This window comes from Setaria italica, chromosome II (assembly GCF_000263155.2).
Source record: "Setaria italica strain Yugu1 chromosome II, Setaria_italica_v2.0, whole genome shotgun sequence".
In the NCBI taxonomy this organism is placed as follows: domain Eukaryota; kingdom Viridiplantae; phylum Streptophyta; class Magnoliopsida; order Poales; family Poaceae; genus Setaria; species Setaria italica.
Genome location: NC_028451.1, coordinates 47,329,513 through 47,342,653, shown reverse-complemented (window position 1 = coordinate 47,342,653; position 13,141 = coordinate 47,329,513). Strand labels below are relative to the sequence as shown.

The 13,141-nt window shown below is 44.5% G+C and overlaps 1 protein-coding gene and 1 pseudogene across 4 annotated transcripts; both read right to left on the bottom strand.

The window, feature by feature from the left end:
- Window positions 1–291: 291 nt before the first annotated feature.
- Window positions 292–8,004, bottom strand: LOC101765349 (rho GTPase-activating protein 7). 4 transcript variants are annotated; one of them, XM_022824566.1, is made up of 22 exons: window positions 7,518–8,004; window positions 6,522–6,558; window positions 6,370–6,446; window positions 6,123–6,193; window positions 5,890–5,968; window positions 5,602–5,761; window positions 5,392–5,511; window positions 5,200–5,277; window positions 5,043–5,098; window positions 4,880–4,949; window positions 4,535–4,622; window positions 3,998–4,241; window positions 3,407–3,622; window positions 2,805–3,128; window positions 2,450–2,499; window positions 2,285–2,345; window positions 2,129–2,212; window positions 1,811–1,924; window positions 1,546–1,712; window positions 1,305–1,374; window positions 830–1,012; window positions 292–734 (listed from the first exon to the last, which is right to left on the bottom strand). In XM_022824566.1, the coding sequence occupies exons 1-22, from the start codon at window positions 7,596–7,598 to the stop codon at window positions 546–548; spliced, it is 2,619 nt and encodes an 872-aa protein (XP_022680301.1). In that variant the 5' UTR covers window positions 7,599–8,004; the 3' UTR covers window positions 292–545. The 4 variants fall into 4 exon arrangements, with proteins under 4 accessions (XP_022680301.1, XP_022680300.1, XP_004958565.1 ...); XM_022824565.1 differs by having other exon boundaries at window positions 292–737; window positions 7,518–8,002; XM_004958508.4 differs by having other exon boundaries at window positions 292–737; window positions 5,617–5,761; window positions 7,518–8,000.
- Window positions 8,005–12,127: 4,123 nt separating this feature from the next.
- LOC101764953 overlaps window positions 12,128–13,141 on the bottom strand; it is a 1,714-nt pseudogene continuing 700 nt past the window's right edge.

The following is a 13,141-nucleotide window of genomic DNA, read 5'->3' as shown; positions in this document are numbered from 1 at the left end:
GAATCCGATAATATATATCTGACGAGAATTCCGTGATGTGCCGCTGAAGAGATGTGGAGCGTGGGCCAGGGAACAAAACGTTCCACGTATTTGCTATCCTGCGTGCCACTCGCACATGCTATTGCAGGTGGCTTTTATTTCCTTTATTTATATATGTTCCCATGCTGACACCTGACGTGAATATTTGTTTGTATTCCAATTTTTATCGGATTTTTTTTTCCGAAATGGCAACACTTTCTGGATTTTTTTTTTCGAAATGTCCCATTCCTCCAGTCACCGAGCAGAGCTGGATAGGCCCCGTAAGAACACCTTTATATCGCCAAAAACATATAAGAAAAGCGTGTCAAAATCCCCTCATCTCATTACATACAATAGATTACAAAAGCAAAACAAAATCACGCTCAAAAAAGGCTGCTCCAAACCAAGTGGAGGAAGGAAAGGGATATACATTCTCACTACCAGCTTCTACAAAAATAACGCGAGAGAAAAAAAAAGATTCTATACCAGAATATACAGGCGTGCGCTTGCAACAGCTGAGCAACCTTCTATCTTGGACTGTTCCAGGGAGACGACGGCTTGTATGGGAAACCATGGGATGCAGATCCATGCCCTAAATCGAGGCTGTGGAGTTGTTCCATCAACTGTGACCGCCGTTCTTTGAAGAAGTCTAGTCTCGTCGTTAGTTCAACCAGAGTGGACGAAGGCACTGCCGGCGGTCTCCCATACTCAACACCCTGCTACAGATCACAACAAGCGAATTGAATAATCGAACCTAAAGTGTTTTTCTTTTTTACACTACTGCAGAATAAGAACCAGGGGTTTCCCTTACTTCCGTTGTTCTGGGGATGTTCAACAACGTTGACCCTCCCTCTGCTGGCACACTTGTCGATGCGTCCCTTGAATCACTCAAGGAGGCATCCAGGGAATGCTTGCGGGAGAAAGGTCTTGAAGAACCATGCAACAGCACATGTTGCTTGATGCTTCTCCAGTGGGATGAACTTGGCAAGCTCTCCTGTCAAAATATCAGTGTATTTAAGAGCCATCCTGCTATAATTCTATTAGTACTCAGATCATGCTGTAATCACCCTGTAAATATTCATTTTTTATATTAAAAAAAGGTAGGGGGGCTCCCCTGCTGATTCCAGCTAGAGTGTATTACTACTATTAGTGCCAGCAGTGCTGATTGAACTTGTAATATGACTATTGAAGTGCAATAATAGAGCTGATGTCAACTTGTGCTTTGATTTTCTTGAGTTGCAGTTAAGCATATATAGCAAGACATAAGAGATTTGCAAACAGCTAACCTCATTCCTTTGCTTCTTCTCTTGATTACAGAAAGCAATGCTCCTATCAAATCCTGGTTGGACAATGTTCCTGGTAACGGTAAAATATTGCATATTCAATAAATTGCGACACATAAAGATAGATAGGAATATGACAGATCCAACAAACTTCTTACTAAAAATGTTTGAACTTGCGGGCACATTATCTAGTGGCAATTGAAAGGAATGACAATTACAAAGAATACGAGAAGTATTGTCTTACTGCGAAAGATGACTTGGAAGGTGTTCATAACGATCATTAGCATCTGCGGAAGAGCCATACTGGTGCTGGCGCTGTTGATTGAGTTGAAGATGAAGCTCTGCAACCTTCTGTTTTAATCTTGCAACATCAGCTTCAGCAAGAGCAATCTCCTCAAGCTCTGCCTTTGTCTTCGGAGAAGCGCATAGAAAACAGAGGAAACCACAAAATAAGCCCAGCAGGTCAGGTAAGTAACTATTGAAGATCAACTTGCTTAATATTTCAATACCTTTGAATCCATGGAGCGTGAACTAGAAAATTGTGAAGACGACATGCTTAATCCAACCTCCAGTGCAGCTCTAAGGTCCCTTTCAGCCTGTAGCTGCTCTTGTAACCTTGACACCTAGCGAACAACAAGTGCGGTCAAACTAAGAACCAGACTCTCATAATGAGGTACTTGCAGTGTTAAATGTTACGTGGGCGATCATCTCAAGCTGGTTGCAACAAACGAAATATAAGAAATATGGACATAAGAGATGGCTGAATTTCTGATATATTTTGGAGGTATAAAAGCAATCAAAGTAGATGCTAGCAGAATATGACATACATCCTGTTCGAGAGCCACCCGACGCTCATGTAATGCTTGTTTTCTTCTTTCCAAACTTGCCTGTAGGATTGCATTACCTCTAGCCTGAGAAACATAACTAGTTAGTTTGCAAGATTCCCCTTAATCAAGAATTGATGATCACTTTTCCTTCCTCACCTCCTTTGCAATCCTGATCTGTAGATCATTCTTTGTTACCTCAAGTCTTTGGATAGCAAGCCTGCAAAAAAAATGTTGGGTAGTTAGCACTTTTGTTATAAAATAAATCAATAAATCGACTTCCTCCAAAATATATCAATAACCGAAATAACTATAGGAACTTACTCTTCTTCACCGGACGGATCGACTAAATCTGACTGATGGCCCTTTCTTGCCTGCATAAGCCAGATAAGGTCAATATACTACTCTTGATAGTTATAGGAAACATAATATAGTGCACTAAATTCCTTCAGATTATTCTGAAAAAAAATCAGAATAATCTGAAGGAATTTAGTGCACCATAGAACTATATTTCTGGTAATGTTTTCCCTGCGAAAACCATACCTTCTGGTTCAACATATCATAGAACCTTAGTTCAATGACCACAAACATTAACAGGCCTTCCTAATATAAGATTCAACAAATACAAACCTATACAGGGGGAAGAAAAAAAGAGCAAACGAGCAGGCTTATTGCTTACATTGTTGCGTCCCCATAAGTTAGAACGCTTCACATGCTGCTGAGTTCCATTGGGTTTGTTGGAGTGTCTGTCCTTAGAATATTCAGCACCGGGACCAGGTAATGGAATTCCAGCATCCAAAGACAAAAGAATTTCTCCCATTGACAATGGAGTTTCATGACTGGAAACCCGATTTGATGGATCCTTTTCATTCGATGATTGCTGGACTCTCATTGAACCATTTTCAGTTGAATGACTTAGTGGAGCATCATTTACATCTATACTTGATTCCAAAGCATTATCCTCAACAGAGTGTTCAGCGTCTGAATCATTGCCATTAACTTCCTGTTGTCCACACATTACAATGAGTAAGAAAGCAAACTATGTGATGACATTCACAAATGGACATGCTACTAAAAAAATGCAATCTGGTCAAGACACCATAGCTAGGATTTCTTTTACAAGGAAACAGTAGGGGATAATCTAGATAAGATATGGCCGAAAACATGAGCTACAATATGTTAGATATATTCAGTGAAAATGGAAGCAGACTTTTGTTAACAATTTTTCACTAGCGCCTTAACAATGTAAAAGGCAAATGTATGATTAGTAGCATATCAAACCTTGTAGTCATAAACGTCACCCCGGGTGCCTGCACTGGTTTCACTCAATTTTCCACTCAATATTCGCTCGGCATCATCTAAGTCTTGGTCAACATCATTTTCTGCATCATGGAAGCTATTATCCTTGATATCGACGGTTTCATCATCCGTTGATTCTTCACTTCCACTATCTCCAGTTTGAGAATCAGGTGACAAGGAGCACCTAAGGTGTTCATCCTGTAAAAATAATAAACATGAGTAGACATATAGTGATGTGGTGTCTGCTTCTTTTAAGTTTATCGCACACAAATATATGTTAGACAGCAGAGAAACTAGTGTGCATGCAGATGATGAAGGTCAAAACCCAAAGCAGCTGCAAAGTGAGATGCTTTATAATTATTATTACTTCATGTACTCAGACAGAAAAATCAGTTCCATGCAATCAGAGAATAAAGAATTGTCATGTCTTTCAATTCTCATACTCGTAATTGTTGTAAATAGTTTCTTTGATAAGTGGACAGACGATTAAACGATTGTGTCATCTTATATTGTCCATAATAATAGTATAATCTGGCATACATTAAAGATACTGAGGTAGCACAAGAAACTCACGTTGAATATACTCTCGTATTCCTCCAATAGAGTAGTGACAATGCCTTGAGCACTGTTAGCAGCATTTGCAGCAGCAATAAGCTGGGCAGCACTGTCATTATTCATGTCAAAATCATCTTCCATCTCGCATTCACCAGCAAGAAGGGGGCGCAACAAGAGCGGAGCCATACAAGCAGCAACTGCTGATGGAGTCATTCGATTCTCAGCGGTATGAGAAGCGATGGTATGCATCATTCTCAAAATTCTGCAAACATGGGTTTTGATTTAGTTAAAGGATTAGCCTGATATATGATATGACAAAGTGTTCCTAGCAAGTTTGATGACTCTATGAAACTATTAAGTGTACTTAGTAGTAACTTATTAGTTTTGAAACCTTTTGCTGTCTCAATTGCATATTTCCGAATGAGAAAAAATGTTGATCATATGCTTGAGCAGACAAGGGAATCTAATTTAGAATGTATTGTTCAGGATCATATACCACCAAGTAAAAGAGAATTCAAACACAAATATATCCCTGTGAAAAAGAAATAAACTAACCTCTGTAGCAGCCGCCTATTAGGCTCAGGAAATGTTTCAGATACTGCTGCACGCATAGAATTGATTCGAGATTCCTTGATTTCCAGACCTAGACAAGTATAAAGAAAATGAAAATAGAAACAAAGAAAGCTGAATAGACTTTAACTATCTGGTCACTGCGTAGGTGCTTGAAGGAAAAACATCTGGAAGGCAGCAGCCATAATGAGAGCATGCTACAAACCAGATGGAAAGATGTAAATAAATAAAGAACATCTCAAACAATGTAATTTCAACGTTCAAATAAGACAACTGTCTCCCTCCATAACAAAGGAAGCATATTCAGAGTAACATGAATTGAACACTTACGGAAAGCTTCCAATAATGCTGTGCAGCAGGAAGCAGGAACTGGAGAAGATGGAAGCTCTCGGAGAACATGCTGCAGACACATTTATCCATTCAGATAGTGGGCAAGCAGGAACGAAAAAAGACTCTGTGACACCAATCTTTCCAACAACATGATAAAAATTACCTTTACACAATCACCAACAACATGAGCATCCTCTTCTGGTGCAAACTCTGTCCTTCCTGGAATAGAAAGAAACAATCGTACACTATATTATATGCACAATTGAAACTAAAACTAAAATCACAATATTCCAAATATGAAACTAAGTAACCACAAAAACCTTGCTCGTATTCTTGCAATCTCTTGTCAACCTCTTCCACATCTGCAGCTTGACGCAAAATTCCTTCTACCTTTATTCCTGCAAGAAATTGTTCACATTCAATTAAATATTTACATTGGTAAAGTACAGCAGATTCAAACTTAGATGATAATTAACAAAACTTAGGTGATAATTAACATTGATTGGCCCTACCATGTTTCTCAAGGAAACGCAAAGCTTTTTCTAGAAAAGAAGGACTGCCATCTATATCTTCCAGTGCAAGCAGTATTGGCCTGCCAACAACTAGTGATTTGATAGGTCTCTTCTCTCTCCCTGCAGTCAATAGAGGAAGTGTATGAAAAAAAGATGGATATTAAGTTCACCACGAATAGGAGCCAATCACATGATAGTATAAACTGTAACTGTAAGGGAACCAACAATTTGGAATAGCCCCTTCATATACATCTGTTGTGTCATTACGAAATATTCCATTATGTCCCATCACAAGAGCTGCATTTGGAGCCTGTGCAAGAGCTTCTTCCAGTGCTGTTTTCCACTCAAATAAGTCTTCAGAAGTTTCTGCCTGTAATAAGGAGAGGAGGTATGTTCATGTAAAAGTAGAGGAAGCACTACAATGCATGAAGCAAATCATAAGGCCTATAATTCAACTTTTGCATCTGCTCAAGTGGGTCAAAAGGTAAACATGTATACCTTCAAGGTGAAGGCACGGCCATCACGGCCATCTGGAAAAAGGACAGTCAGCAGCTTTTTGTCTTCCCTGACTACTACACTGCAAATGAGTGCCAGATACAGCAAAATATAAAGAATAGTAAGATATTTATCTAGAGAGACAGGTATACACAAATGACAGACGCATTAAGTACGTTCAGCATGACCAAACAAGCTGAACAAGATTCTAAAGCATGTGTGAGATAGACGCATACCTCCCAGAATTATTCAGGTCAATTCCCCCCAAAGTAAGGTTCACTTCACCACTTCTCTGTGGCAATGTACTCTGTAAATGCAAAGAACAGTCACAAGTCAAGAAAATAGAATTGAATGCTATGAACATAACTTGTAAACCATGAGTAAATGACAAATATGAAAATGGATAACAATTAGTTCCTGTAAACTTTCTATTGGCACAAGTATTCCAAAGTTTACACAGTGAACAAGAACAGAGATACTAACAGGATCACTCTTGAAGAAAACCAGTGATGTTCGTGTGAGGATGAACCAACGTTTTTTCCATGATTTCCACCCAATTCCTAAACCATTGTAATGGTAACATTGTTATAATTTCGAATCAAAGAAAAGCAACTGTGTGACACAAATAGTTTTACCTTTGGATGATATGAAGAGAGGGCCACTCTTAAATACCTGCCCAGAGGGTCATGAATGTCAGAAATATTGTACTGATAATTACAAATATGAAAGAACACTAGAACAAAATCTGAAATGTTTCTTGTCCAGAAGCCTTGTTTCAAAGAGAAACAGCACTGTTAAATAAAAAGTTCGATGAAAACATGCACCGCACCACAAATTCACAACAAACAGGTTGAACTATCGAGAGAAGTTGCCTATTTTTGGAAGTGAGGGAGCTCTCCAATCAACAAATTTGTTTCCACAGACTGCTCTCGTGCACCCACATATGCATAAACAGACATAAACAAGACGAACTCCAAAAAACAAAAAAAAAATCGTCACATTAACTCAATATTCAACCTTCTACCACATCTGAACTTTAAAACAACATCGAGTCATAGTCATTCCCCCACCCAAAAAAATAAATCAGTATCCTCCGACGCCTCTGATAGCAATTCAGAAGTTCTTATCCAGTTTATCTAGTTTCAATCACAAATTCACTTGAAACATCGGAAGGGCCTCCATATCATCGTCCCATTTCCAATAGAATACCCACAAAACACTTCACTACACATCTCTGCGGCGAGAATCGTCAATTCCCACAGGAATTTGAGCTACTATGTGACCCGATGGAAACCGCCCCCTGGCCCTCTAATGTCCAACCCAACCCAAATCCAGTAGCAGCTGCGGCGGCCCCTGAAAACTCAGCTCTCGTCGTCCTCGCCGCAGAGGCAACAGTCACCACCCATCCATGAAACACCCACACCATCCCCGTCCACCCAAACCGCAGTGGCCGTTCATCCTCACCATCTCGCCCCGCAGCTCGATCGAACCCAAATATTCCCAACACCACAAAAACAGCAAAACAACCCACCATAGCAAGGCACCCGACACCAAACGCACGCCAAATTCCAACAGCCCGGCCGGCGCCGCGCTCCACGACAGGCGTCGCGAGGAAATCGAGCGGCACTCACCGCGTTGCCGCTCGCCGACACCGCGCCGCCGCGCGCCTGCCGCTCGGCCGACCCCGGCGCCGTTGCCGCCGCCGCCGCCATCCCCTCAGATCGTCCGCATCAACCAGGAACCAACTCCGCAGCCGGACGGCACCGAACCAGCAGCAGTCGCCGCCCGCAACTACCGCAGCAGCAGCAGCCGCAGCCGCAGCCGCATTGGATCCGCGCGCGGGCGCCGCCGCAGCGATCTGGCGTGCGCGCGTGCGGCGGACGGGCGGTGGGAGCGGGGAGGATGAGGCCGCCCCTGCGGTGGTTAGGATTTGGGGCCTCTCTCGCCTCGGGTTTTCGCTTGCCCCACCCGCGGACGGAGACGGAGGTGGTGGTGGCCTGGTGGGCGCGGGCGTGGGTGCGTGGTTGCCGCTCCGCTCGGCTCCGAGTACGCGAGGGGGAGAGCGCACGCACACGCACACGCGCTGCCGCTGGCCACCGCTGCGGCAATCACCCGCTCCTCCTCTCCTCTCTACGGGCTGCTACAGGCCAGCTGCGGATGATGGCTCGTTGGACTTTTGGAGTCATGCGGAGTCCACATGGCAGCTTGCGCCGGAAGCGTCCCGCCGTGCGTGCTCCTGCTCCTGGTGTGGTGGGGTGGGGTGTGGTGTGGATGCGGTGTGGTCTAAAAGCTTTGTTAACCACCTCTGGATCTGCCTTAATCTCGTCCCGTTGTTTAATGGGGAAACTCCTGTGCTACGTGACACCGTGCCCGCACCCTTTCCGAGATGTGCCATCCGCTGCTGCAGCACGACGCGTTATACGAGCAGCGTCATTTTTAGTTTATTTACTACTACGAAGTAGGAGTATTTGTCCTTTAACACCCATGTCTAATGATTATAGTGACGTGAAATCAACTCTCAAATTATGTAAACGCACGAATGTCACATGAACCACTTTATTCAAAAATTTATCTCGTTGATAGCGATGAAATGAAGTACAAATGGTACGTGTATTCCACCTTTCTTATATAAACAATAATTAATTGAATCGTATTCGACAGATTTGATACCCTGCTAAAAGAAACATGACGTTGGGTACGCCAATTAATTCCATCCATAACGGATTAGCTAGATTTGCCTGCATTAGCACACCTAAACAGAGGAACACGGTTGTGATGGGCAAAAATGGTTTCCTAATCGAAAAGATGTGGTTGGGCAGACCCATTCCGTTCCTACATAAGATTAGCCAGATGTTCCTAGGTTAGGTCAATGGCACTTCGAGTGGCATGATAAGCATAAGCTTAAGCGCATATACGTTTCCCAAGCCTTGGTCCTTGGCATTGCGTGCGCCGGGGAGGATTAGGCGCAGAGTAGGTGTGACTCCACACTCAAAAGACATATACCTGATACTTGTTTGGAGATTAGGTACGAGCCTGTTAGTAAAAAAAGCTCCGGGATCAGCCAGGTGAAACGGACGGTTACCATTTTGTTATAGGGCAGCGGTGGCCACCGTAGCCCTTGGCTGGGCCTCGGTTTGGTAGCCCTTTTCCCCGGCCGCCGCATTGTTTTCTTCTCCCCTCCCCTCCTCTCTCTGTACCTGCTACAGTGTCGGAAAGGGTTGGAGGTGGGGGTCCTTTCAGGCTGGGCCATTTGCGTCACTGGACCACTTGTTTGGAGCCGGAGGAGAGGAGAGGACTAGCTTTTGTTTTGGTTTTGGCTGGTGCAGCGGTGGTTCGGAGTAATTCGTTTTGGAGCTTCTGCCTGGCTTGTTGCTGAGGACCTGCAGTGAATATCTATCCCTCCCTTGGTCCTCAAGATGTTCCTTCGGAGTGCTGTGATTTGAATCGAATTCGTTTCGATTTGGCGAATTGGAATTCAGATGAGTTTTCATATAGGATGGTGAAAGCACTGATCATTGCTGTGCTGTAAAGCATACTTGATGCCCAAGACAACAAGTCTTCTTCTGTCATTAGGTACATGAGTGCAAACAACTAGTAGCTCGGTTTACTTTGAGATGCTACGATTCATGATTGCGAATGAGTGTCAGTGCCCATGGCCAAACACGCCCTTGTTCACTTCCCACAAAACTCCCAACTTTGGCACTATGCAAAAAGAAGATTCCCCGTCACATCAAACTTGCGGTACATGTATGGAGTACTAAATGTAGACGAAATCAAAAACTAATTGCACAGTTTTGTTGTACTTTGCGAGACGAATCTTTTGAGCCTAATTAGTCAATATTTGGACAATAATTCACAAATACAAACGAAACGCTACAGTGTTGCTACAGTATTTTGGCACCTCCCAAATTCCCCAAGTAAACAAGGGCCACGTCGAACCATGCCATGTAATCATTCTCCACATCATCGTATTGCAGACTGCAAGATGTCCAGGTAGGCTATACTCACATCACAACATCAATCAAATACTCAACCACACAGACTGAGGGGGTGTTTGGATACGAGGTGTTAAACTTTAACAGTGTCACATCGGATGTTCGGATGATAATTAGGAGAACTAAACATGAGCTAATTATAAAACTAATTGCAGAACCCTGTGTTAATTCGCGAGACGAATCTATTAAGCCTAATTAATCCATCATTAGCAAATGGTTACTGTAGCACCACATTGTCAAAATCATGGACTAATTAGGCTTAATAGATTCGTCTCGTGAATTATACTCCATCTGTGCAATTAGTTTTGTAATTAGCCTATATTTAATACTCCTAATTAGCATCCAAACATCCGATGTGACGGGTGTTAAAGTTTAACAGCTGGTTGCCAAACAGGCCCTGAAAAAAAGAGAACTGCCCATGTACTTACTTTCAGTAAAAAGACTGCTCTGAAAGTGAGCAGAAAGATCTCAGCTTTGCAGTAGCCATTAGCCTTTTTTTTTACAGTGCTCATTGCACATGCTTGCAGGCAGTACAATCACGTGCTGTGAGATGTGTGCGTGCCCCAATCTTGTCACTTTCGACCTTATTCAGGAAGCAGCCGCACGAACCTTTGCAAAGAAATCTACGGAGACAAAAACTTTCAAGCATTCATCCAAAGAATGGGCGCCTGAAACCGCGGTGCCCGTCCGTACGGCTAAAAGATCATGCAGCAGGTCAAGCCCATTGCTCGCCTCTTGCTGAACATCCCTAGAATTACTTTCACATGCTCCATGCCCGCAAGCTCATCTGGGCTGCTCTTGTAGTACTAATCGTGCATTCATCGCTTTTTTTTTTGTTGAGAAGGATAGGGTCTGTGTTGAACATCTTTGTTGGGAGCACAGTATGTTCGAAGAAAATTCAGAACACCTTGGTTAAAACTAGTAAAATTCGTGTAAAATCCTAGTGGTCACGAGCCTTCGGAAGTTTTTGGTTCACTGCATCTCAGTTCCTTAGCTCTAACGCTACGGCACTTCCGATCCAGATTTGCGTACTTCAGTTCGCACGGCTGCGATTTAGTGACGGGGAAACAGTGAATGTGGCTTCAATTCACTTTACTCGTGTAAGAAAGGACAATGGACCGTGTCCTAATCTTAATGGTTGTTTGCCCAAGTACTCCGTAGGATTGACTGACTCTCAAGTCTCGAGCAGATGCTTCACTCTAAATCTGGCCAAGTGTATGCTCGGGCAAATATGCCATGCTTAAGAGCCAAGCTAAACGGTATTTTTCCATTTGGATGTTCACACATGCTAGCCATGGATTTGTTGGTAGGTTTATAAGATCATTAGAGAGAGAGAAACGGAGAAACTGTGAAAAGAAATTCTTTTCCTAACACCAAATAAAAGTATCATCGATCCGATAGAGTTTGACTCCCTCCCCTTCTATTTCGCGGAGAGGGATCAAACGCAAGATGGGCGGCTACGAGAATCGCTACTCCTTGCCGGCGGTCGCGGGGGAGGACGGCGTCATCCTGGGCGCGGACGGTGGCACCACCAACATCGTCTGCGTCTGCCTGCCGGCCGAAAATGTCGCCGCCGGAATCGCCCACCGCCGCCAGTGGTGCGAGAGAAAGCAGCAGCCTTTCTTCTACTCCCATTCCCCCCGGCGCCGTTGCGTGCTGGTGCTGCTTACCTCTTTTCAGCCCGGCCCAAATTCCCGTTTCATCCTGACGGCCCAATACGAGAATGCATTTTCCCCTCTCAGGACGAGAATGCATTCCCTGAAATACATGCCGTTTCAGTTCAAAACAAAAACATGTAGTAATATTTTTAGAATTCCTTATTCGTCACCAACCAAATTACTCCAGTTTTTGTTCAAGTTCTTTTTTTTTCTGCTTTTGCCGCATTGAAGATGAGTCATGGATGTCACAATTCACCAAGAATCAGTTGCATTGTTAGTTGCCTAAAAAAACCTGCAAGTTGCTGGGTAGTTGCATTGTAGCCAAGAACTCCCTCTTCAGCTGTTCTCTTCTGATTTTGCCTGTAGTGGTTATTGGAATGGCTTTATCCACTGACAATACGACCTTGGTAACTTAACTCTGTCGCATAAAAAAATTGAGAACAGTGATGCTATGGTAAAGAATATTTGTTCTCAAACAGTTTTGCAATCGGTATCGGAAAATGGTACTATGCTCTTGGTCATGAAGGATCTGAGGAGACACACTTCACAACTGCACAATTTTCACACTGGATCAAACGAATGATGGTCTACGACTCACATGCTTGTGTTGTAAAGGTGTTGAGCGTAAACTACACCCCAATTTTCACAACAGGACAAAGCAAGTTGCAGGTTGTATGCTGGACAGGTTGTATTGATTCTAGAACCGACACATACTTTAAAAAACACTGCGAGAGACCCAAACAACCAATAGTAGCAGTAATGTAAACTTTCTAGCCAAAATACTATCTATATGATGTAAATATCATCCACGGATCGACCATTTATTTCTTCTTCGCCGCAGCCTTGGTGACCTTGGCTCCCGTCGGGTCCTTCTTCTCCACGCTCTTGATCACGCCCACGGCCACCGTCTGCCTCATGTCGCGCACGGCGAACCTCCCCAGCGGCGGGTACTCGGAGAACGTCTCCACCACCATGGGCTTGGTCGGGACCATCTTGACGAGCCCAGCGTCGCCGTTCTTGAGGAACTTGGGGCCGCTCTCGAGCTCCTTGCCGGAGCGCCTGTCGATCTTGGTCAGCAGCTCCGAGAACCTCACGGCGACGTGGGACGTGTGGCAGTCCAGCACCGGCGCGTAGCCGCCGGCGATCTGCCCCGGGTGGTTCATGATGATCACCTGCGCCGTGAAGCCGGCGGCCTCCCTGGCGGGGTCGTCCTTGGAGTTGGACGCCACGTAGCCGCGCTTCAGGTCCTTCACCGCCACGTTCTTCACGTTGAACCCGACGTTGTCGCCTGGCAGCGCCTCCTGCATCGACTCGTGGTGCATCTCCACCGACTTCACCTCCGTCGTCAGGCCGGTGGGCGCGAAGGTGACCACCATGCCGGGCTTCAGGACGCCGGTCTCCACGCGGCCCACCGGGACGGTGCCGATGCCGCCGATCTTGTAAACGTCCTGCAGGGGAAGGCGGAGGGGCTTGTCCGACGGCCGCTTCGGCTCGTTGATCTGGTCCAGCGCCTCGAGGAGGGTGGGGCCCTTGTACCAGTCCAGGTTCGTCGACCTCTCGATCATGTTGTCACCCTCGAACCCAGAGATGGGCACGAAGTGG

Bases quoted from the DNA above. Each gene is read 5' to 3' on its own strand.
- LOC101765349 (XM_022824565.1), bottom strand. From the start codon at position 7,598: ATGGCGGCGGCGGCGGCAACGGCGCCGGGGTCGGCCGAGCGGCAGGCG. The intron at 2,213-2,284 runs GTGAGGAAGGAA...TATGTTTCTCAG, and splicing joins AGATCAGGATTGCAAAGGAG to GCTAGAGGTAATGCAATCCT. The intron at 738-829 runs GTAAGGGAAACC...TGTGATCTGTAG, and splicing joins ACATCCCCAGAACAACGGAA to CAGGGTGTTGAGTATGGGAG.